We start from the raw sequence: 25802 nt of genomic DNA on the forward strand, positions 1-25802 counted from the left end.
AAATAAAGAAAACATCTTCATCAATTTGACAACACATGCACAGCAGTTAGAAAACGCGCTGCAAAGACCACATCACAACAAAAGTCTTTCCAGAGGACACTTAAAAGGGATGCACACATACGGACACGTAATAGGAATTTGCCCAAATAAAGTAGAGATCTCTGATATACATTTTATGAAGACAATGGGACCGTTTTTTTAATTACCTTATTCTGAATAAAATATTAATTATGATTTTTTTTTGTATTATTATTTTAGGCCCCCGGACAGTCATGGGCCCTTAGAATCATCCTAACTTTTCCCCCCTATACGGTGCTACTGTGTATGATTTCTCTTTCTGTCGTCTGCGACGTGTTCCTCACATCAGTGAGGCTGACCAATGAGAGCTTTGCACATGAACAAGTCACGAGCGTAAAGAAAATGATTAAGCTAATGAAGAATGATGAAGTTGGTGCCATGAGATGGAGGAAAAGTTGCCACAACATCTTGGCTTTTATGACATGTCATCGAGGGACGACCACGACAAACGTAAGAAGAGAAATGTTGGAGAGAAACAGCGATACGACCCGGTGAGTAACTGGCGTTAGCATTTTTGGGTATCGAGTATTATCTTGCTCGGCCTTTCTTCCCTCCAGCGTCATCACGTCAGTCATGATGATTGGTCGGATACCAATGTGTAGTTTGTCGGTCGTATCACGGCACAATTTATGGCTCTCTGATCGACGAACTGACACAGTGATTATTGTAATAGATTAAGCGATCATGTAGTCTGACCTCGGCCTGAGAGAATCTTATCTTAAATTGTCTGTTTTTTGTGGCAGAGGCAGCGCTGATAGAAGTTGGACAGACCCTTTAGGTCCCGGGGTATAACTGTTTATCCAGCAGGTTGGACATCTCCATCCAGGAGAGGTCCCACTGCACTTCTGTCACGTCCTGTTTGGTCGCAGGGAGCCCCACATCTCCAGGTTCCTCTGTAGAGACCGGCCAGCAGCTACGAGTGCAAAACGCCTGGTACCTTCACACAAACGAATGATAGTCTCATGGCATGCAGAAAATAAAAGTGAAATGTAAGCTGATGACGATGATGTGATCAATTCTGTCACTGACCTGTAGCGATGAACGAGCCAGACAGAAAGAGGAACAAGCAGCAGAAGCAAAAGTCCACATGAAGCAGTGATCCACATCCAGGAGCCTGATGAGGTGTGAAAGATAAATGATGTGTGAAATGTCATCAACTGCAGGTCTCATTTCACATCTACGGCTGCAAACACACAAAGAAACCTTCATATGAAGCTACAGGCAGTTAGACTCAGAGGGTTGTTGTGCAGCTCTTTCCTCCTGAAAATGGGGAGTAAGGGGAGGTAGAGTGTACAGCCTGACCTGGTCTAGCCTAAACTGGCTTCTTACCCTGGCTCTTTCTGCTGTTGAATGCTGCTTTGGTTGCAGTGACCAGTAAAGAGCAGTAGGGAGTCTATGTAACTTATTAGTAAGGAAAAGCACGCGGATGAAGGCACTATATGGGTGTTGGGATCCTCTGAGTGCTTCCCCTTTATATGTCTCATACATTTAATGGTTATAATCACAGAGAATGTTAAAATCTGGTAAATAGGAATGAAAAGAGTCGTAGCACTGGATGCTTCGGTCCCATCAGTTACTGTGATGTTTCCTAAAAAACAGGCCACATTTACACTTTGATACTACACAAGGCAGAGATTAATATATTATCTTAATGTTTTGAGTCCTTACAGCTCACCTTGATCAGGTCTCACTGATAACCAGCTCTCTGGACTCTCCATCCGTCCGTCTCCAGACACACACTTGTAGAGACCTTCATCCTCCTGCGTCATCTTCTCAATCCTCATCTTTATCTCTCTGTATCCGCTGGAAGACGTAGAGGTCGTGATCTCTGCTCCGTTTTTATAGAAGCTGGTTGTTCCGTTGTTTCCCGTCCAGTACTGACAGAACAAGTCCACTGAGTCCCCGAGGAGTACGGGGGACGATGGAGACCTGAGGATGATGAAGCCATCTGTGGGAGGAAGAAGCAGACGTAGTTAAAGCTTTACTGTTTCCTTTTGTTAGTCACCTATTAGCTCAAGACTAACCACGTCCCATTGACCCGGGTGTGACGGAGATCTTCAAAGGACTAAAGGGATTTTTCAGTCCATTCAGGAAGAAGGGAACTAAAACCCTTTAATCAACTTCATTTCTTCGTGGTTTATTTTGTTAATAAACCAATTTTTGTAAAAAGTTTCCATCTAGATTTTTTTATTTCTTCAGTTTTCGTTAACAATGATGTTAGAGTTTACGCTAGCAGCTGCTGAGCTCCCTGAAAACATGATGGTCATATTTTGTGGACTTCCTGGAGCAGGTGCAAAAAACGACAATGAAGGTTTGTATAGCTCTGTTTTGACCCGAACATTATGCACATAGCCTTCGGTGCACATCATCCATAATGTAACTAAGCATTGAAACGACACGGACCGCAAGCCCTGTGATTGGTCCGCTGGGAAGCATCGTATTTCCTGATACATTTGAAACAATCCAAAATCCCAGTACATAGACCAAACATTCCAGAACCACATTGCACAGACCGAACATTCTGGAATAGCTGTACATTGACGGAACATTCCTGGAACCACATTACATAGACAGTACATTCCAGAACCACATTACATAGACCGAACATTCCAGAATCACATAACATAGACCGAACATTCCAGAACCACATTACATAGGCCGAACATTCCGGAACCACATTACATGGAGCAAACATTCCGGAACCACATTACAAAGACCGAACATTCCAGAACCCCATTACATAGACCGAACATTCCAGAACCACATTGCACAGACCGAACATTCTGGAATAGCTGTACATTGACGGAACATTCCTGGAACCACATTACATAGACAGTACATTCTGGAACCACGTTACATTGACCGAACATTCCGAAATCATAGTTTATCAACCGAACATTCCATCTCCTCCGAAATCTCTGTTCGTCTTCGTAATAAGAAACAGCATGACTAGCAAAGAAATCACACTGCCTACCAGCATTTAAGCAAAGTATTGCAGAGTGACGCGGACACAACCATGCACAAGTATGTAGGTCTCACAATTGCATCTACCTGTAGAGTCAACACTGGAGTATAAACCAGGCTTTAGACTTTGGAGTTAGAGACACTTAATATCAGTATTTGATTTCACTAAACCTCTCGTGATCGATGAGAGTAACCAGATATTTTTACGTTTGTACACGGTATAGACTGCTGAGACTTGAACTTGTGCTTTAATAACATGAATCAGAATTTATCCCAAAGTCCAGGTCAAATCCTTTGACTTATTTATTATAAAGCAAAACATATTTTATTGTCAATATATTCAACATTCAATGATTTTATGGTAACACTTTACAATAATGAGACAGTTTTCTTAGCGAAATAATGCTTAATTCATGTTGAAGTAATGCAAGACTCATGATGAATTTCTGTATGAATTGATAATTAATTCCTGTTGTTCACCATGATCCTGTCACTATGACTTCATGTAATGACAAAGTGTTTAATACATAATTAGTTAAGGTATGGTAATTAACAGTTACTTCATACATCAGTTCATATATGACCAAATTTGCTGGACATTTGAGGTTTTTTCTAGGATAATTACATTTGGTCATATATAATTTGATGTATGAAGTAACTGTTAATTACAATACCTTAAATAATGATGTATTAAACACGTTGTCATTACATGAAGTCATAGTGACAGAATCACTAGTTAATGGTGAACAACAGGAATTAATTATCAATTCATACAGAAATTCATCATGAGTCATGCATTACTTCAATATGAATTAAGCATTATTTTGCTAAGAAAACTGTCCCATTATTGTAAAGTGTTGTTCCTCTAAAAACTTCTGAATGGTTTAAAGTTAGTGGAGTCCTTCTCACGCCACATTCAGACCAATGTGCTCATACACACTCATCATCAGTCTCTTTACTCACAGCTCACTGAGATGCTGACTGCGTTGCTGCGGCCCTCCTCGCCCTCGCACCAGTACAGTCCTCCGTTCTCTCTCACAGCAGTGAACGCACACGTGTCAGGCCTTTCTGTGCTAACAGTGCCCCCTAGTGGTGAACACTGGTCAGTGAAGAAGAGTCCGCTCCTTGGAGGAAACCGCCTCAGTGTCCATCCAGAGGAGTTCATCTGAGAGAGAGAGGAAGGGCACTGCACAGAGAAACACTCCCCTCTGAAGATCTGCCTGCTGCTGGGAGTCAGAGTCAGTAAGGGAGGGGGCCGATCTGGAGGAGAGGAGGTGAGAAGCTGCAGTTTGTTTCACCTGTGCATCTGATACAATGGCAGTGTGTGTTTATAACTGCACTCCAGGAATATGAGGAACAACTTTTATGACAGCAGCCAAATCTAGATTATCTGTCATGAAGGGAATTACTTAAAGAAAGTTAATAAAGTGTGTATGTAGCAGTTTTCAGAGATGACTTTCACAGAGTAGTTTACATGAACATATATTGCAGAAATACAGAAGTATTCACAAGGCGAACATTCAAGGTTGAAGAAACAGAGATGATATGAGAACAGAGATGATAAAAAATACAAATTAAACCCTCCAAACAAAATGTCTCAGTTCATTACATCCCCTAGAAGAGCGTCTATTTATCTGTTAGTGCTGAGTCTCAGTTTCACTGCGTTCCACAGAGGATTCACTCTGGCTTCCTTCAGCGGTATGAACCTGAAACAGAAACTGATGTTCTTGTGATGTTCTTGTGATTAACAGGTCTTAAGTTTGCTGAAATAACAACATCATGATGCTATATGTCAAAAGCCAAAAGTCAAGCTTTGTCAGGTCTGTCCTCAAGAGGAGAAGAAAACTGCTTTTACAGCTTTTATAGGATTAGAGACAGGATTAGAGACACTGATGGTTTTTTTTTTAGCTCTGACCTTCTTCACTGAATGTTCCATTTGTTCTCAGAATTCTGACATCAAAGACAGAACTATTCTATAATTCTGTCTTTGATGTCAGAATTCTAGAACACCTGCTGTCCACCCTGATGGTGGGATCCATCATTTCTGATGATGCGTTCCAGGAAGTCAGGAAATCTAAACTCTGATTGTCTTTAATGACACAGCATCAAGCTGATTTGTGTCTCAGTGTAAATGTTTGATCTAGAACAGATTGTTAGCTGCTCTTCATGCAGATATCTGTTTATAGAGAGAAATAAATTCTCCTCAGATTAACAAACATGGGAGCCGGGATGTCATTACGCTGGATTGTGTTCCTCCTGCTGTTGCTCTTCATACAGACTGTTTTTCCTGCAGACACCAAAGCCTGCTGATGCCTGATTGGTCGATACTACTTGGACAATAAATGTACTTCTACTTATCTGATCTGATCAGAGTACTTTTGAACTTCTGCACCTTGACGTGTTCTTTACCGATGTTGGTGCTGTCGCTCACCTGACACTCTGAGAACAACCTGCCGACTGAGGATCACCAGAGAGCTAATGTTGACCTCTCTCAGCTCTGCTTGGCACTGGTAGCTCCCCGCGTCCTCCCTCGTCACCGCAGTGATGGAGTAGCTGTCTCCTGAGACCAGGTGTCTGGGGTTTGGAGTCTGAGCAGGGTGGAGTCTGTGTCTGAGCCATTGGTAGCTCCACACAAAGCTGGAGTCTGACTCCACGGTGCACCGCAGCAACACACTCTCGTCGAGGTAGATGTTCGATCCCGGGGGCCACACTGACACGCTGACATTCGCAGAGTCTGCAGGAAGAAGAGAACACATCACCTCATTGTTCTTTAATCTGCTGTATGAGAGAGGTGCATGCTCTGTGTGTGAATATGAATTAAATGTACCTGTAGATGAAGCAACCTGCAGAAGAAATGCACCTGAAATACAGAAGAATGACCTCAATCAATCTCTTCACAACACACACTCCTCATTTTGTCATTTCAGCAGCACAGCTTGTTCCTGTCACATCAGTGTGAGGAGGCTCTGCTCTGCCAATCAGCAGTGACATGTATGAACACGAGCACCGCAGGCAGCTCAGATGGTTTGTTCCCACATGCAGGCAAGCCAGATAGTCAGATTTCAGATTATATAACCAAGACAATCATCAGTTTCTAAAAAGTTTATCTCTGCAGGCAGATTTATAACATTCAACACGAATAAACTTTAGTCTGCGACAAATAACTAAAGTCTGTGATTCTGCTGAGGAGTGTTTCAGAGTCGCCGTGCTGCCACTGTGTGACAGAGAGCCCAGCTTCCTCTCCCTTAATGAGACTGTTTAGACTCTTATCATCCTCATGGGAGCTGCAGGAATGTGCACACAGTTGCTCTTTTTTTTTTACACACACACACACACAAATGAAAACAAACGTCTGTAAAAACCAGAAAACAAGCGATGAAACGAGGAATGAATGACCTAAAATAAGCACAATTACCTGCTAACAGAGCAGTTGATGTTTTTTTTAAGAGTTATAAAAACATGTTAAAAATCTGGTGTCAAAAATCAACAGAATGAGAGCCATCAAACTGAAAAAAAGCACATTTATCTTGAATCACTTTCTCAGTTTGTAGAAGAAGGTGCTGAAACAGCAGTCAGGGGTTTGGCAATCATCTTGAAATTAAGGTAAAAGTACTGCAGCTCCACTAAAAACAAGTCCGTGTGTGATTTAAGGACAGGATTTAAGAATACTTTCTAAATGCTTCTGTGCTGAAAGTTGATAATCGGTTTGTTTAAAGAAAAATTATTCTGGATTTCTTCTCTGAACTTGTGCATAAATCAAACATCGTCTTAGGGATGTAACAGAATTATAAAACAGTTAAACAGCTTATAGCATGCTAAACAGACATGAAACATTCTCTCTTACATTTACAGCAAAACACAACTGCTGCGCTGCAAAACCTAAAGTCTGATGTCACGTTCTCACCAAACGTGAACAGTACCATCATCCGTGCGAGGAATGTTTTGTGTAGTGTATAGTCCAGATGAACCTCCGCCAGTCTGTATGTCACATCATACGTCAACGTAGGATCTGCATGCTGATTGGCTATCGCGGCACAAATGATTCGCTGGAGTTCAGATTTGTGCCGCCAGACAAGAACTCTTACTCGCTTCTTTACATTGACAAACTATTTTATCCGTGTTCGGTGTGATGCTCCATAACCGAGAGTGTTTGACTAACTTCTAGTATAAACATCACTGAATGCTTTAAAGACCCATTCCCTCAGTAAGTTGAGACACAACTAGGGCCGTCGTGTTATGCATGAATAGTGATGCAATATTTTTAAAGCATCTTCCTGCTGCTGTCGTGATCATAAGAACGACACCGCAGTGCTTTTTAAAAGTGCAGAAACCGGGCACTGGTGGTCTAAGCGCCCCACATACAGAGGCTATAGTTCTCTTCACCGACTCGACTCCTGTCCACGACCATTTGCTGCAAGTCTTCCCCCGCTCTCTACTCCCCACGTTTCCTGTCTCTCTTTAGCTGTCCTTTCAAATAAAGTTGAAAAGGCCCAAAAATATAACTTTCAAAAAAGGAAAAAGGCGCAGAAACAAAAGTCCCAGACGGCTCAGCTGTCAGGTCAAAAGTCATCTGCACTGTGAGCTAAGCATACAGGTGCAGCTGATCAGAGTGACTTCAGAAGGCAACAACAGTGGGAACTTTTTGGGAGAGAGAATCAGCACAGACCTGAGGAAGAGACTGAATCAGAGAAGTTTACTATAGCGAGAAATGAAGAAAATGCAGAGAAATGAAGACAAAGTGCTAAAAACTGCTGTTCATCAAGTGTCCACTAGAGGCTGGTTCTGGAAGTACCGGAAGCCACATACACACCCATTCAAAGAGACGATCTTTACAGCAGGAATTAACATGTTTACAGCCTGGTTCAAAAAACAGTTTAAGTCTGAATAGCTAATTTCTCTATCAGCACACACTGTACGGGGGTGAATTTTTATAGCTTGTTAGTTTTGAAGATATTCAATTTACGAGTTTTGTATATTTAGAGGCACAGCTGACTGGACTGATCAGCGAGCGCTCTGTGGCTGTTAGCGAGGAGGCTAAAGGCCCGCCTCTTTACCTCTTGCTAGATCGAACTGAAGTTAAGTTGAGTTCAGCATTTCCAATACAGCAAACGTGGACAATAGGCTTCAAAAACTCTGCTTCAGAAACAGATGGGTGACGTGAATGAGACTATGTTAATGTAGAAGAAAGGGAAAACAACCAAACTGGAACACCTGAAGAGTGCAAAAACTGCTGCATTATCCAGGAATCACTGGACGACAGAGAGAAATCAGATTATCTCAGAGTAACTGCACACCATGCTGACCCTGATTGGATATTTTGTTCATGCTCCACTGCAGATTTCTTCATTTGCAGCAGTGTTTCTCTTTGGTTGAGTTTTAAGTCACAATAAAATCTCAGTAACAATGTAATGAGTTATTTAGATCCTTTAGGACCACAAGTTTGAGGAAATGTTTTGACATGCAGGAAAAAGAAATCACTTCTTTTCTTTGGTCGAAAGATTTCCCTCCTCAGCAGCATGCTCTAATTCAGTCTGAAACATAACTTCTGTCTGTCAGGGATGAAACAGCCGACACAACAGTTTGGCAGCTCGGTCTAAATTATTTCCATCACTTCAGCTTCTGGCTGCTGTGCATCATTTTAATTCAAATAGCCTGAACGTCTGAGCTGCAGGAGAACAGATAGATTTACAGCCTTAAACCCCACAGAGGAAGACGAACCGCATCAAATAAGAGAGCACAGATTCGACTCGGAGTCAGAGCTAATGTGTGACGGCATACACGTGGACGCTGTTCAGTCTGCCGGTGAGAGGAGTTTTAATCATCAGGTTTTATAGACGCTCAGTCCGGACACTCACCCAGCAGTAAGAGGACAGGGCTGACGTCCATCCTGACTAATGTCCTCAATCAGTCCAGCAGCTCGTCTGTCATCCTTCATAAAACCAGAGAAAGGGACACTAACTCAGAAAACTTTAACTGATGACAGATACCCAGACGTGTTTCTCAGAAGCAATGAGAGTAAAGTATGTCTTTGGAGGATTTTCCTGCACAGCTGACCACAGACTGAGATGGTTATCTTGGCGGAGACATTTCCGTCCTGTGAGTCTGTGACAACAGAGGAGCCATCAGACTCACAGACCCTGTACAGAGGAATGTTTGAGATACGAAACATGCTTTTCATTTCACTTTGAGACAACTGTAGAATCAGTTTCTCTCATCAAACTCGTTGTGGTTCTATTATTCCCTCTTTAATCTATTTATATTCTCCTTTCTCTCCGTGTATGTCTGCTGACACTGATGCTTATTCTGTCTTTGGGAGTATTTCATGGTAGTCACTCTAATCCAATCAGTTATAACCAGATAAAGATGTGGGATTGTCTGTCTATTGTAAAGGTAACTTTAGGTCATGTAACCCGGGACTTCTACCAGATCCGTGTCCGGCTCCGTGCTCTCTCTTCCATCAACACACACCGGCTGTGTTTTCAGAACCGAAGGCTTCTGCTCCTCCTCCTCTCCTCATCCATGTTGTCTTTCTGGTCCTCTGAAAACCTCTGACCTGTTGACTCCAGGCCTGGCTCCCCTCATCATGCTCTGTTGAGATTGATGCGTCGTGCTCCGGCATCCGGCAAAAATAGAAGTCTTGTGTATCTGATCAGGAGGGCTCCGACCTGATGGATCAGAGACGCAGACGGAAGGTTACAGAGCGTATCCAGAGGAAGTTAACATATTGACTAGAATAGAAACCCGTCAGATCTAGTACTGTGACGGATCAGAGATGGATCTGGTGGAATTTGGCCATCTTTGCTCTGCAGTATTTTTCATCTTTCTGATAATTTTGCCAAGACTAGAATATCTCAACAAATATTACATGTGCATGATCTCCAGAGGATCAACCATAAAGACACAGGGCGTTCCTTATTTTTTGTGTTGTGCAAGAAGCAGGTCAAAGATTTCACTGTCCTGTGAGAAACTTCAACGTGTGCCGGATGAATTTGCAGATATTTATGACTTCAAGATCAAACATGGGTGATGCCCATCGTTTTAAAGCACAATGAAGGTGGTCGCCATATTGGAAATGCGGACTCCAATTAACTTTCAGCCTAGAACCCAGAAACAGGCAAAAAGGTGGAGCTGAGAGAGGATTTATCCTCCTGTCAAGCTTCTAAAGCATGCACACCTGTCGCATCACATTAGGGTCTTGTCTCACCCTGTCTGGGTTCTTTTTCCCATAACAACCTGCTAACCATACATTATCCTCTTATTACCCGGCTACTAACTTAAGATGCAAACACGTTGTTAAAATCATTGATTAAAGAGGATTTTATTGATTTAAATGATTTATGTTTACAGTTCTTAAAAATAGTCTCAGTGATTCCACATCAGTTAGCGTTCCATGGAGATGGATTCTTATCTGCCTGTTGCGGTGGATTGAACATGAAACATGAGCTCTACGGTTCACACACCTTTAAAAATAAACTAATGTCACAGCTGTGAGCCCTGCAGCTATCATCACCACCGCTCATGGTTTAAGTTTCTTTGTAGAGATCGCTAACCTAAAGTTTCTCTCACCTGCTCCACTCTGTGATCATATTGCTGGACAGGATCCAATATGAAAACGTCTGTTAGCCTGACGATTTAGCATGCTAACCAAAACTAGACACATTGTTTTGATGCTAACGAAGCTATCGGTTTTACCTCACCTTACAGTCTATGGTGTCAACAAGCAGAAGCTAAATGTGTCTGAACTATTTTCCTCGGATAGATTTGACATGACGTGTGATCAGTTTGTCTCTGGTGTTGCTCATGTTAGTGGAAGTTAATAACCGTCGTCAAGGGGTTTAGACCAATCAGATTCAAGCATCTTACACAAGATCAGTAAGGGTGCCGGGTAATCACCAGTGGTGGACAGTAACAAAGTAAATTTACTTGAGTACAGTACTTAAGTACATTTTTTGAGTATCTGTACTTTACTTGAGTATCATCTTTTAGGGGAACTTATTACTTTTACTCCACTACATTCAGAAGACAATTATTGTATTTTTTTACTCCACTACATTTCTATCAATGCTCTAGATACTCACTACTTTAACGTCAGCTCATGAATTTCCTTCTCTTTTCTGAAATCTGATCCCACGGTTAAACGTGGAGCGAACACAGAGCAAATACTTTGAATACTTAAGTATTTTTAAAAGCAAGTACTTCAGTACTTTAACTCAAGTAATAATCTGACAGAGCAACTTTCACTTGTATTGGAGTGATATTTGACATGGAGCATCTATACTTTGACTTAAGCAATGAAGCTGTGTACTTTGTCCACCACTGGTAATCACTGCTTTGAAAACACTGAGCTGCATTGAAAATGGACACAGGCTCCTCCTGCTCTTCCTCATTTCCCCTCACACCTGAAACAAATTTGAAAGTCAAGTTGATGAAAATTTGAAATAATAGGATGTAGGAAGTTTCCTTAAATTGTGCAGAAATGATCAAGAGTTCATGTGTGGAAGTGACCGCCAGCTGTCAATCAAACACATCAGGACACGCCCCTCCAGCTGCTGAAAAGGAAATACAAATTCCTAAGGATATAATCTTTAAAGAACAAAAAAAGTGGTGTATATTAAGTGTATTTTGAACTCCTAGTTTTGAGAAAAGCATTTTTTTAAAGGACAAAGAGAAATGTGATTTAGTTCGTCTTTAACATCTGCATGTTCTCGATGATGTCTGAAGATCTCTGCATTTCATTCTTTGGATTTGACTGAACCTGAAACTTTCTGCAGCCTCCCTCTTTCCTGTCTTTCCTGTGAATGTGTAACTCCTGCTTTCACAGGTATCCACAGCTGCCTCATTATCCCTCTGCGATCCCCGCCTCCTCTTCCTCACCCCTCCCTCTGCCTCCCTGCCCCTCCCTCCACCTCCCGTCGCTCCCATCACCCAGCCTCCCCTCATCCACCGGGTTTCTTCTTCCAGGAAGCGCGTCGGGCAATCGGATGCTCTGCAGGAATGCCTGGGAGAGAGAGCATCCCTTCTGTCGGTCTGTGAGAGAGAGAGAGAAGAGCCCGCGGGGAGGAGGTGGAGGAGAGGAGGAGAGGAGGAAAGGAGGAGGGGTGGCGATAGGAGAGAGGAGCAGACATGGCTTCTAGAGAGATCACTGGTTTCGTGAGTGTGACCAAGGATATCACAGGTGGGTACAGCCTGCTTATTCCGCTCCGTGTGTGTGTGTGTGGTTGCTGGCTGCAGCTGCCTCCTCCTCCGGTGTGTCAGCGCTCGGGCTCGGGATGCTTTTCCGAAGCTGCGACCGAGCAGACGCATCGGATGCTGAGCCACAGCCTCGATCCTGGTCCTGGAGCCTTTTCCTGCTCCGTGAGGATGAGTGAATGAGGGGATGAATTATTTACAGAGCAGGGAAATATACCAGCTTTAAATCTGCCCCTGGGGCGGATCAGGTAATAAACCCCCCACTCCACTCCCCCAGCCTTAGGCCAGAGAGGAAAAGGGGCGTAGTGGAGATAATGCACAGAGTGTGCTCGTGGGTCTGAACGCGTTTTGTTCCCGGTTACTACAGACCAGGTCCTCCTCTGTAGACCTGGTCCTTCAGTGTTTCTCTTTGTTTTTGTGCAGCTCGTCCAGCCTGAGCGGTATAGTGATTGCGCGCGTGCGTGAATGGTGCGCGTGCGTGCCAAAGTGAGGACTGTTAAAGGCAGATGTTCTGCGTCTCGTGCCAACAAAAATACACGCGCTACAGTAACCCAGCCGCGCGCAGAGCACAAATATTGATTCATTTGCCTCAAACAGCAACAGCTTGTGCACATGTCACAGTTTCATCGTGCACGAGCTGCACGCACACGCGCACAAACACATGCTCAGGGTGTCCGGGACTCTGCTGCTGCTGCGTTAATTACTCCTAATGGCTCTATTAGACTCTCTGTGATGATTAATCCAGAGGAATCCCAGCCTCCTCATTCAGTCACCTGGCGCGCGCAGCTCCGCCTCCTCTGACCCACCTCCAGCTGACTGACAGGAGCACTGGGGGCCACAGGGGACCGGGTGGCCTACACAAGGCCCACACAAGGTCACCTGAATGAGAACCCAGATCCACATCCCCTCTCTGGATGGGCTCAGATTATTGTTCTGTGTTGATGAACACTTCCATTGATCTTATAGAGCCGTCTCTGCAGCTCTGACACCAGCTCAGAACAGTTTGATGTCCTGAGAATAAACCCTAAACTCAATATTTCTTTAAGCAAACCGGCTCCCAGGAGCTGCTGCGAGGTCGAGTTAAACAGCTGTCAAAGAATTATTCGCATTGTCCGTATACGTTAGTGAGAGCAACAAAATGTAAACGTCTGCTGTGCTGGAAAAAGTGCCAGAGTATGAACTCAAAGGCAGTTGTCATCCACATGTACTCGTCAGGCTTTGGTGTCTGCAGGAAAAACAGTCTGTATGGAGAGCAAAAGCAAGAGAAACACAATCCAACGTAACAGCATCCCAGCTGCCATGGTTGTTAATCCGAGGAGGATTTCTTTCTCTCTATAAACAGATATCTGCATGAAGAGCAGCTAACAATCTGTTCTACAGTACATCAAACGTTTTCTGCTCCACGTAAACGCAGATATCGTGACTTAATCTCTCACTCGATGCGGATGCCTCTGTAACACACACTATGGTTATATCAGTGCCGTCATGTTTGTTGTGTGTCTGTGTCACATGTTGTCGCCCTGACAGTGAGACACTTCCTCTGGCTCAGGTTGTGTGGGGTCAGAGGTCGCAGCTCTGATGATGATTCTGTTTCACAGGAACGTTTCCCGCTGAATCACACACCCACATGCAAACACACACACACACACACACACACACACACACACACACACTGATTTCTGATTTTGTCATGCTGCTCCTGTGAGGACCGAGGGCTCACTGAAACATATTGTGGAGCTTCTCGATGACTATGTTGCTCGGTGATAGAGTCCTCTTGATGTTGAGACATACAAAACCAAGTAATTGTCGTGTTTCAGTCACTTCTGTGTCGATTCAGAGAAACCTCATGAAAGGATGAATTGTGTTTTCAATCTCAAGTTACACAGAGGCCTCCATTCTGGGATATATGAACCCGAATAAGAAACTGTTTTTATGTGATTACCTTCTGATTAACAAGTCTTCACAAGTAATTCACACTGTGCCTTTAAATATTACACACAGTACCTTTAAATACTACACACTGCATCTTTAAATACTACACACTATACTTTTAGTTACACACTGCACCTTTAAATACAAAATACTGCACCTTTAAATACACACTGCACCTTTAAATACTACACACTGCATCTTTAAATACTACAAACTGTAATTTTAGATACACACTGTACCTTTAAATACAAAATACTGCACCTTTAAATACTACACACTGTACCTTTAAATACTACACACTGTACCTTTAAATATAACACACTGTACCTTTGAATACACACTGCACCTTTAAATACTACACACTGTACCTTTAAATACACACTGCACCTTTAAATACTACACACTGCACCTTTAATTATTACATATTGTACCTTTAAATACTACACACTGCACCTTTAAATATTACACACTGTACATTTAAATACAAAACACTGTACCTTTAAATACTACACACTGTACCTTTAAATACTACACACTGCACCTTTAAATACTACACATTGAACCTTTAAATACTACACACTGCACCTTTAAATGTTACATATTGAACCTTTAAATACTACACACTGCACCTTTAAATATTACATATTGTACTTTTAAATACTACACACTGCATCTTTAAATACAAAACACTGTACCTTTAAATACTACACACTGTGCCTTTAAATATTACACACTGTACCTTTAAACACTACATACTGTTCCTTTAAATACTACACACTGTACCTTTAAATGCTGCACACTACATTTAAATACTACACACGGTACCTTTAAACACTGTACCTTTAAATACTACACACTGTACCTTTAAACACTGTACCTTTAAATACTACACACTGCATCTTTAAATACAAAACACTGTACCTTTAAATACTACACACTGTGCCTTTAAATATTACACACTGTACCTTTAAACACTACATACTGTTCCTTTAAATACTACACACTGTACCTTTAAATGCTGCACACTACATTTAAATACTACACACGGTACCTTTAAACACTGTACCTTTAAATACTACACACTGTACCTTTAAACACTGTACCTTTAAATACTACACACTGTGCCTTTAAATATTACACACTGTACCTTTAAACACTACATACTGTTCCTTTAAATACTACACACTGTACCTTTAAATGCTGCACACTACATTTAAATACTACACACGGTACCTTTAAACACTGTACCCTTAAATACTACACACTGTACCTTTAAACACTGTACCTTTAAATACTACACACTGTACCTTTAAACACTGTACCTTTAAATACTACACACTGTACCTTTAAAATGTGAATACATTATCTTTGTGTTTCAGACTCTTTATCTTCGTTTTCGTGTTTTTATTCGCAGAGAGCATCAAGAAGACGATTGACAAATCATCGATCAAGTTTGTGTGCGGTATAAAGCTGGAAACCAAAAATGGCAAAACAGAAGACCGGATCCTGGTGAGTCTCTGTTCCTCCCCAGCTTTATTAACAAACTTTAACCCTGCGGCAGGCTTCTGTTTGCATCATGCATGTACTGTATCTTTGAAGTGAACTTCCTTGGCCGTGTTAATGGATCTGTGACTGCAGAGGTTCGAGGAAACTTGTTAGCTGCTCTCTAACTGCAGCCTGTCTTCAGCTGCTGGATGAATATTGGATGGACAGTTTCTGTGTGGAGGCAGTGGGGGGGCCGTGCAGCTCGCAGCCTTTTGATTCAGGGCTGCTTTCATCACAGAAAATAGGACTCAGATATGAAATCTCAATTTGAAGCTCAGCCAGAAGACTGGATAAAATCTGAGCCAATCAGCCCATACATTAAGGAACAGACTTTAGATTCCTTCAGGAATTCCTCTCCGTGCAGCAGAGAGTGAAAGCACAACACCTCATGCACGCTGTAGCTCGTCCACACAGAACAAAGCTGCCTCTATTGATCCAGTGCTACTTTTAAAGAGCAGCTAAACCACACCTCTGTTTGAACAAAACCCTACACACTCCCAGTCCAGCATCAGCGCCCTCCTTATTCAGTTTAAAAGACTAATGACTCCTGTTGCCCCTCCTGCGGTCCCCACGGTGAACCAATGAGCTTTCATCCCCGGCCAAGCAAGCTTCCACTCGATACGGGCTTTAAAGAGCGGTTTCTGCATGTTCAGCCTTTGATATTCAGACACTTTGATACGTCTATCAGCCCCAAAAACCTTTCCAATAATCTCTTTCCAATCCATGTCTCATTTTCAGCTTCCTCTTTCTAAAAGTGGAGATGGAAAATAAGAGTCTGCTTCCTGCTGGGTGCAGAGAAATAGATTGGAGTTTGATCAAACATGCACGGAGGGCCGAGCTTAAACAGGATTTCATGTATTTTTAAACCTGGGCTCTCTTTACTCTCTGTGTGGTCCAAATGACTAACAGGTACAAAGAGCTTTGATATTTCTCCAGTACAGCAGTCATGAATCAGGCTGTAATGGCTGATCTTTCAGGGCACAGACAGTCAAACATAATATGTCCACTACAGTTCTTAATTTAGTCCCTGACAGGCTCAGATTCTTTTCTTTTTTAAAGTTATGTTTTTGGGCATTTTGCCTTTAGTAACAGGACAGCTGAAGAGAGACAGGAAATGTTCAGATTCATATTCTAAGAGTCTGACAGCATCACTGAAGGATTCCTGCAGAGAGAGAGAGCTTTATGTGGAAGAGGAAGATGCTTTTTAAATCCTGAAACTGATGCTTCTTTCTTTCTTCAAAGCCCCAAACCATCGACACAAACAATCATTTTATTGTGCAGAACTCAGGAGTTGTTGAACCTGCAGTTCCTCGAGTGTCCACTTCTTCTCTGTTCATGCACACTGTTCAGGGGATGCATTTTAAAACAAAAAGCACAAGTTAATGTTATAAAAAGCATAAAAGTTTTGCAAAAAATTGATTTGGAACAACTCTAAAATTTGTTTTTACCAGTCATCATTTATCCCTTAAAGTTTGTAAAAAAGGACCAGGTTTAAAAATACTTTGATTCTCCATGAAGTAGACGAAAACCTCCTGCTGTCCCTCTCGTGTGATTTGTTGACATGATGAATGCATTCGTCCTGAGTTAAGTCCTGCACTCAAACTTGTTGATTATTTCTAATGTTATGAATCTGCATATAGTAGAGATGTAATGCTACCATGAGGGACAGATAAAATCAGTGAGATTAAAAATAAATGACGATATCCTTTATAAACAAAAGAGGGTGCTATATGCCTTTGACTTCCTCTTGTTGGGCGTCATCACGTCTCTTGGTCTGCAGCTGAATAGAGGCAGAGCAACAAGCTCAGATGTTGAAATATGAATCAAACTGAGGAGGAAACGCTGCAGTTCCTTTAGTGTCCACCAGAGGCTGGCTCCAAAAACCCAAGAACCCCATTAACAGCCATGTTAGTGTGCAGCTAATAATAATAATAACTTTATTTATATAGCGCCTTTAAAAACAAATGTTTACAAAGTGCTTTGACAAACAAAGCATGGTTCGAATAACAAAGTCAACCTTTTGACAGACAGGGAGGAGGAATTTTAACAAAACAGAATACGACATGAGGTTAAAAAGAATACACGTAAATGAAACAGAATGAAGTGATAAGACAATAGACCAATAAATCATTGTTTAAGAGGTTTTCAAAGATAAATAAATAAAGTAAATAAATAAAAAATGGATAGGTAAATAAAAGGAAAAGAACAATAAAAGAGGTTTTCAGAATTCGAGGACGACATCACATAGGGAAAATTAGAAAGAGTGAAAAGGATAAATTAGGAACAGTAAAATAATAAATAAAATAAAAAATAAAAATACATTTAAAATTTTACTAAAATTAAAACAATAAAAAATAAAATAAAATAATAAAATAAAATGTAAAACAATTAATTAGTTGGATAAAAGCTAAAAATAATAATAAAATAGAAGTGTGCAGCTAACACAGAATCAAACATGTTAGCAGCCTAGTGCTTAGAGATGGACTGAGGAGGTCAATTCTTTATTATTTCACATTCTGCAGGCAGAGAGTTTATCTATTACTCATCTATTTTGATTAAAACTGAGAGTGATGTATGGACCTGCGCTAATGCATCCAACAATTTAACTGCTGATCTGTCTTTAGCTGTTTTTATTTACTCCTAACTTTATGATGTAAGGCTGTAAAAAGCAAAATGAAAGCATCACAGATACATTTTTATGAGGCTGGGTTACTCGCACCCTTAAAATAATTGCAGCAGTATCATCAATGATATCTTAGGAAGTGTGTCGAGATCTAAATCTGTTCTCTGCTCAAGTCTTCAGGTGAATATTTACGGGGATGTCTGACTTGACAGTTCGTACCTGACGTGTTTTAAAACAGGGTTCAAGTTTTCAGACGTCGGGATGACGGAGAGATGAGGAGAGGAGTGGATTGGATGTTTGGCTCGGTCACTGCCGTGTCGGTCAGATTAATGAATCTCTGTGAGGCCTCATCCAGAGTGTCAAACAAGAAAAGATGAGGATATCTGTCCTGTGTGTGTGTGTGTGTGTGTGTGTGTGTGTGTGTGTGTGTGTGTGTGTGTGTGTGTGTGTGTGTGTGTGTGTGTGTGTCTTTGATGTGAATGCTGTCTGCTGCATCAGCATGATTCACTCCTGTTTACGCTGCGCTCCCTCTCTTAACGACCACCCGTGACCCCGACTCATCACCGTAATGTGATACAATCTGCTCCTTTTAATCAGCTCCTTCAGCCTCCCAGAGATCCTCCCCACTCCCCCCCCCTCTCTCCTCTCACATGCACATTCTGAGTGACTTCATCTCAGACACCTCTCTCGCTGCGTGGGAGTACGAGGCTGTCAGCGTGTGGCTTCTGAGAGGCCTGTGTCAAGATCCCTGCTCCAAAATATGAAACAGTGGAGTGGGAGAGCAGTACTTTAATTACTGCTTCTCATTGGGGAGAGACACATGCATTGAGGGGGGGAGGGAGAGGGAGGAGGGGGCTGTCTGTCCTGGGGGAGTGTTTTAGCAGAGCCATCAGAGAGGATGGACTAAATGATTGGGAGCGACGGAGCAGAAGAGGAGAGGAGAAAGAGCAGAGGGCAGGACTCAGGGGCTGGTGCAAAGCTGTGAAATGGCAAAGAATCATCGGCCTTTGTTTCAGAGAGAGACTCCGACTCTTTCAGGATGTGAAATGTCGCTCACGAACACGGGTCAGCGACAGAATCAGACTCATCCCACAGCTGCATGACACAAATGTGTCTGAGATGCTGCACGTTGCACGTCACGTCTAAACTCACATCAACTTTGCATTGCACTAAAAAAATGAGTCCCACACACTTCAGACTGCAGACAGCAAATTAGCGGAGGAAGTGTAGCAAAAATATGCTAATTTGGCATCCTGACCCAGCATGACCGGCTCTGGAACAGATCCCATCACTGCATCTCTGCAAAAACCTGCTCCAAACACAAGAGGAGAGGAGAAGAAGGGAGGAGGATTGTGCTGCAAACGGTTTAAAGAACAAGTTAAAAACTTAAAGTGTCAACGGCTCAGATATTATAAAACACAAGCAAAAACGTTAGGAAGGCAAATCAAAGGAAAATTATAAACTATGATCCTAACCTGCAGGAATTGTTCATGAATTTTGCAGCTGCTGGAGCCGTTATCATGAAATAAGCCTTTGTGTGTTGTTATGTTATTATACATATAGGCAACTGCTTAGGGGCCCACAGCCTGTAGGGGCCCCAAGAGTTTGCATACATTAACAGCTGCAGATAGAAATGTGCAAAGTTTGCGGTAACAGCAGCAAACCTCCCTCAGAGGGCCCCGTCTGATGGGACTGACTCTTGTAGCACCGTGTGCACGTTATTCCTGTGCAGAAGTTTCTCAATGAAATGACTCAATGCTGCTAATTTAACTAATCAAGGAGAGACGCTTTGAAAGACATCACTCCTGTTAGCATGACATCATGGTGTCTTAGCTAGCAGACCAGCCAAGTGTGAGCAGGTTGAGTTTGCACCATCGCCATCAAGCTTCAGTTGCAATTAAATTGTTTTTTATCAGATAACTCAATCAATCTTTATTTAAAAAGCAACAAATCCCAACAAATGTTCTCCTCAGACTCTTTCCAAAGAGAGCAGGTCTATACCGAACTCTATGTTCTATTATTAACAAAGACCCAACATCAAGACAGGATAAGATCGGGGCGTTGGCCTAGCAGTCTAAGCTTCCCACATACAGAGGCTCGTTGCAGGGGTCACCGGCTCGATTCTCGGCCAGCCGACCATTTCCTGCATGTCTTCCCCCACTCTTTACTCCCCACCTTTCCTGTCTCACTTCAGCTGTCCTATACAATAAAGGCAAAAAGGCCAAAAAATATAACTTAAAAAAAAGACAGGATAAGATCCAGTCCCACCTTACAGACAGGACACAGTCTGATCTCATCAAATCCACCATGAGCAGAGCACTTTGCAGCGTTTAGCAAGTTACAGTGGCAAGGACAAACTTCCTTTAACAGGCAGAAACCTCCAGCAGGACCAGACTCATGTTAGACACACATCTGCTGAGACCGTGTTGGAGAGAGGGATAGAGGGAGATGAAGAGAGAGAGAGAGAGAGAGAGAGAGAGATGATAGTGGTGAGACTGATAGTAGTAGTTGTAGCAGCTGGAGTCTGGCACGTCCACAGCAGCAGAGATCAAGAGGAACCTACGAGACAAGGGAGCTCAGGGATTCCAGAAAGGTCTATAGTTAGTAACTATAATGGGACAGGAAGAGTTAAAGTAAGAGACAGGCAGACAGAGGAGAGAGAGGGAAAGACAGGATCCCAGGGTGTCAGTCTAAGCCTATAGCAGTATAACTAAGAACTGGTCCAAGCCTGAGCCAGCTCTAACTATAAGCTTTATCAATAAGGAATGTTTGAAGCCTACTCTTTAAAGTAGAGAGAGTGTCTGCCTCCCGGAACTTGATAAACATCACAGCTACACAGAAATTGTGCACATTTGTCCTTGTAGCATTGGGTTTCGTGTTCGGGCTCTCTGTCAGTTAAAATTAAATAATGAGACAAACGTCAGCGTTTTGAACTGATGCACAAAAGACTGCAGCACCTGATGTAGATCTTTGGTCCTGTTACTTTTAAAGTCTGTCCTTTAACTCCTCGCCGCGGTCGGTTTTGTGTTTGCGTCATCTCTTTCCTTCAGCTCCTCGTGTTTTCACCTTCCTCTCTGCTGTGACGTAGTTTGACGTGTGATCAGGTTTGGATCAATCAGAATCAAGTAATCAACACAGCTGGATAGTAATATGAAATTTAATCCTGTGTTTTGGGATTAAAACGTTGCAGCGTGTTGTTCTCCGTCAGCACAGTGACACTCTGAGGACTCTCAGCTGGATCGATATGTGAATTCATAGAGACTCCTCATCATTACTATGGAAACTCCTGAGACTGTTTCCCCCCGCTGTGATTGTAACAGCACTCTGAACTTTTCCATAATCTGCATCCAATCTTCTCTGCTGTTCTCCTTTAGGTCCTCACGACATGGCGTCTTTATTTCCTGGCTCCAAAGATCCCCGCTAAGGTACTCCCTCGCCGGCTCTCTTCGTCCACTGTCTTTGTTTCTGTGCAGAGATCTTTATTCTCACAACGGTCTCTGTGTCAACAGGTTGAGTCCACGTTCAACTTCCTGGAGATTCGAGCTCTGAATTCTCACCCCGAGCACCAAGTGAGTTTTCTCTGTACCTCTGAACTCTGCGCTCTCTGCAGCTCCATCACAGCTCAGTGATTATCTGCAGGTTTCATAACCTCGGTTACATCACCTCAACCTTCAAGGAATGACACGATGCATTCAGAGCATTCATCAAAAACAGCTTCAGAGCTCTCATAATGATTGAGTATATTTCTCTTCTGCTGATGGTCAATGCAACAAGATAACCTGCAGAGAGATCGAATGAAGATTATGGAATGGATGAGAGGCACTGCTGCAAAAATTGGTCCTGAAAAGTCGGAGTCAGCAGTTATTTTAAGGAGTTTTGGTCAGAGGCCTGAAATACGTTAAAACCTCTGAAAATCAAAATGCAAAAGTACCACAAACGTAAATAAGAAATGGGCGTAACCTCTTAGTATAGAAAGGGTAGATAATGTGGAAGTGCCTCAAACCTCCATTCTTTTAATGTCCAGCAGGGGACGCCTGCACTCGTCACAAAAAGAACTAGAAAAAAGGGCTGATTTGTTCCCTCAGTAAACATTTTCCTAATGAATTTATGGTCTCAATCTTCAGTTTAAGTCCTCTTTAACATTCAACATGATTAAATAATGGTCCTGTTTAGAGTCACAGAGAGCAGGAAGCAGGGGAGGGTGCCGATACTCCAAAAGTCAGTGGATGAAACCAAGTTTGTTACGTGAACTTCTTTTACAGTCTTTATCATTTCTTTTCCAAAGTAAAAGCACAATTCAAGCTTTATATTGAAGCGGCAACCCTGGTGTTAAAAAAAATAAGCTATGGCGGAAGTGTTAAAAACTGCAATTCCTCAAGTGTCCACTTCATCATCACCACTGCTCATGGTTTAAGTTTCTTTGAAGAGATCGCTAACCTAAAGTTCCTCTCACCTGCTCTGCTCCTTGACAATATTGCTGGACAGGATCCATGATCTATGAAAATGTCCGTAGCCTTACGATTTAGCATGCTAATCGAAGCTAACGTTTTAGCCACATTGTTTTGGCTAACAGAAGCTAACGGTTTTACCTCACCTTACGGTCTATGGTGTCAACAAGCAGAAGCTAAATATGTCTGAACTCTTTTCTGTGGATAGATTTGACATGACGTGTGATCAGTTTGTCTCTGGTGTTGCTCATGTTCGTAAAAGTTAATAACCGTCGTTAAGGGGTTTTGACCAATCAGAATCAAACATCTTACACAACCGGAAGATCAGTAAGAGAGCTGGGTTATACATTTTTTATAAAACTCATCTGTTATGAAGATATCATGTAAGAGTCATGCATAGATTTGTTATACAGACAGGTGGCTGCTTTTGGGATCAATAACACCATGAAGACCATCGACAGGTTACCAGACAGGAAGTGGATTTTATGCCTATGTTAAATGAGGGAGTAAGAAAGTCTTACGTTGGCTCTGTTGAGATAGTTTATGTGTGACTCTATCCAGGAGAAATGACATCAACAGTCAGCTCTGTCAGGCTGTCCTCTGGCATTTTTTCATCCCACAACATGATGCTAAAATCAGAGGCATGCTTTGGGGACACTCGGTCTTGTAAACAAGGACAAACAAAGAGAAGAACGTGTGAAATAACCCAACAAGGCTGGCCCTGTAACTTAAGTTGCGTCCTTGACAGAGCTAAAGAAAGAGCAGAACAAAGACTGAGATGACTAAACATAGATACGAGCAGCAACCTCCAGCCGTGAGAAATAAAGACGATGCAGAAGTGTTAAAAACCGCAGTTCATTGAGTGTCCACTAGAGGCTGGTCCCGAAAGCCCAAGAAACCACATACACACCCATTCCAAGAGCTGATTTTTGTAGCAGAAATGAACACACTTTACAGGGGGGGATTTTGTATTAACTTATTATTTTTAAGATATTGAACACAAGAGTTTGCGTACTTAGGGGCGTGGCTGACTTGATTGACAGGAGGGCACACTGTAGCTGTTAGCAAGGAGGCTAAAAGCCCACCTCAAATTCACCTCTTTGCCTCTTGTTAGGTTGACCGAAGTTTGGTTGAGTCAGCATTTCCAATGTGGCGACTGCCGACGATAGGTTTCCAAGAATTTAACTATTTTCAGATGCCGTTTAAACCGAAAAAAGCTCACTGTGGCCAACCATGCATGGAGTTAGTCGAGAGATTGAAACCTCACCATTTGCACGTTTTAGATCTGTGCCTGATCCATTTAAATGTTTATTTTAGCAGCAAAATATGAAATATGTCTTTAAAATCAGCGTTATTTGTCCTGGGAGGGAATTCAGCCATTATAGCTGGTCCTATGCACAATAAGTAAGAATAATATTAATAGAAAATTAAATAAATAAGATACAAAAATAACTAATAATAATAAGAAGAAGAATACTTATATATTAAATTAAATAATAATGTGTGATGAATTGGATATACTTGTGAAATCAAAAGATGCACAATAAATCTGCTTTCACTTTTGAAAAAGCATCCTAAATCTTGCAGCAGTGTCTACAGACGTTTATCTAACGGATAAATGCTCACTGGGTTGTTAAAAAACACATTTAATGCAGTTTAATTTATTGTTTATTATCTTTCATAATAGATAGGATGTTAATTTAAATAAAGCTTTTAATTAAAGTATTTATTCTGAGATTTTTCTGATCTTTGCTGGGTGTAATACTCATTAATATTTGTCTAAAAAAGTGTCCTATCATTAATTTAATTAAAAATAAAAGGAGAATGTCGCATTATCTAAATCATCCAAATATGTCAGTAACAATGGAAGGGTCTGTTCAAATAACTTCCTCCCCCCCTGTTCTCTGCTCAGGTCATCATCGACACCGATAAATCCAGCTACTCTCTGAGGTTCGAGTCCCGTGAACACCTCAACAACGTGGTCAGCCATATTAACTTTGCTCTGTCCCGAATCTTCAACAACTCCATATTTGCGTGAGTGTCACCTTCCGGCTAAAAATATCAGAATACATGAGGAGCGCGAGCAGAGAGGATGAATGTCGGGAGATAAATGATGCCTTACAGTGTCTCTGTGTTCCCAGCCCCTCCATCTGTCACTCAGACAGCGACCTTTCTGACGGCAGCAGGAAGTACTCACCCAGCTCAGAGACATCAGTGGAGACGCAGAGAGCCTGTGGTAAAAGACACGCTATCATCACACACACACACTCAGACACACACGCGCACACTCAAACAGAAAGGGGCACATGCACAGTGCTTGGCAGCCGCTGAGGAAGTTGGCTCACACACGCGCTGCACAAATGCTCTCCCAGATGTTCTTTTTAGAGTCTTCTGTCAGAAAAATAAAAGATTGATCATTTGAACAAATGTTCCTGTTTGCATTTTCTGTCTCGTTCCCGCCGAAGGAAGCAGCTGTTCACATAATCTCATTGTTTTTGTCTCGTGTTTCTCAGGAGGATTCTCAGAGACGTACTCGGCTCTGTGCGACTATAATGGCATCAGCTGCAAAGAGGAGGTCCAGTGGGTAAGAGCTTTTTGTGTGTGTGTGTGTGTGTGTGTGTGTGTGTGTGTGTGTGTGTGTGTGTGTGTGTGTGTGTGTGTGCGTGTGTGTGTGTGTCATTGTGAGTGCCTCTGAGTGTTACTTACAGCTCTGTGTACAAAACGAGAGGCTCATATTCTATAGCAAAGAGGCTCATGGGTAATGTTGCTCCTAGGATGTGGACACCATCTATCACTCCCAGGACAGCCGAGAGTTTAACCTGCTGGACTTCAGCCACCTGGAGAGCAGGTGAGGGACGAGCAGCGGTCACTCTCCAGCCTCTCCCCTCTCTGCTCTCCTCCTCTTTTTTACCTCTGAGTTTGTCTCTTTCAGGGACTTGGCCGTGATTGTTGCATCGATGGCATACAACACCTGGTTCACTAAACTCTACTGCAAAGACCTGCGCATTGTGAGTACACATGTT

The 25802-nt window shown here is 42.3% G+C and overlaps 2 protein-coding genes across 4 annotated transcripts in view; one reads left to right on the forward strand and one right to left on the reverse strand.

Moving 5' to 3' along the window:
• Window positions 1-403: 403 nt before the first annotated feature.
• On the reverse strand, window positions 404-8928 carry LOC117828570. The gene is made up of 6 exons (XM_034705780.1): window positions 8898-8928; window positions 5474-5776; window positions 4006-4302; window positions 1754-2026; window positions 1108-1192; window positions 404-1015 (listed from the first exon to the last, which is right to left on the reverse strand). The coding sequence occupies exons 1-6, from the start codon at window positions 8926-8928 to the stop codon at window positions 853-855; spliced, it is 1152 nt and encodes a 383-aa protein (XP_034561671.1). The 3' UTR covers window positions 404-852.
• Window positions 8929-11980: 3052 nt separating this feature from the next.
• LOC117824223 (capping protein, Arp2/3 and myosin-I linker protein 3-like) overlaps window positions 11981-25802 on the forward strand; it is a 45671-nt gene continuing 31849 nt past the window's right edge. The window contains exons 1-9 of one of the 3 annotated variants that reach the window (XM_034699678.1): window positions 11981-12217; window positions 15578-15672; window positions 21706-21756; window positions 21841-21900; window positions 24692-24813; window positions 24921-25015; window positions 25293-25363; window positions 25554-25627; window positions 25712-25787. In XM_034699678.1, the coding sequence (XP_034555569.1) occupies window positions 12166-12217; window positions 15578-15672; window positions 21706-21756; window positions 21841-21900; window positions 24692-24813; window positions 24921-25015; window positions 25293-25363; window positions 25554-25627; window positions 25712-25787 (696 nt within the window). In that variant the 5' untranslated portion in view covers window positions 11981-12165. The remainder of the gene's footprint in view (window positions 12218-15577; window positions 15673-21705; window positions 21757-21840; window positions 21901-24691; window positions 24814-24920; window positions 25016-25292; window positions 25364-25553; window positions 25628-25711; window positions 25788-25802) is intronic. The other 2 variants (XM_034699670.1, XM_034699662.1) reach the window with 2 other exon arrangements.

The sequence above is a fragment of the Notolabrus celidotus genome, chromosome 2, assembly GCF_009762535.1.
Source record: "Notolabrus celidotus isolate fNotCel1 chromosome 2, fNotCel1.pri, whole genome shotgun sequence".
Classification (NCBI taxonomy): Eukaryota; Metazoa; Chordata; class Actinopteri; order Labriformes; family Labridae; genus Notolabrus; species Notolabrus celidotus.

Excerpts from the sequence above, each read along its gene's own strand:
- LOC117828570 (XM_034705780.1), bottom strand. The coding sequence starts at position 8,928 with ATGGACGTCAGCCCTGTCCTCTTACTGCTGG. Across the intron at positions 2,027-4,005 it reads AGTCAGCATCTCAGTGAGCT|ATGGCTTCATCATCCTCAGG; the intron begins GTGAGTAAAGAG and ends TTCCTCCCACAG. Across the intron at positions 1,193-1,753 it reads ATCAGTGAGACCTGATCAAG|GCTCCTGGATGTGGATCACT; the intron begins GTGAGCTGTAAG and ends ACACCTCATCAG.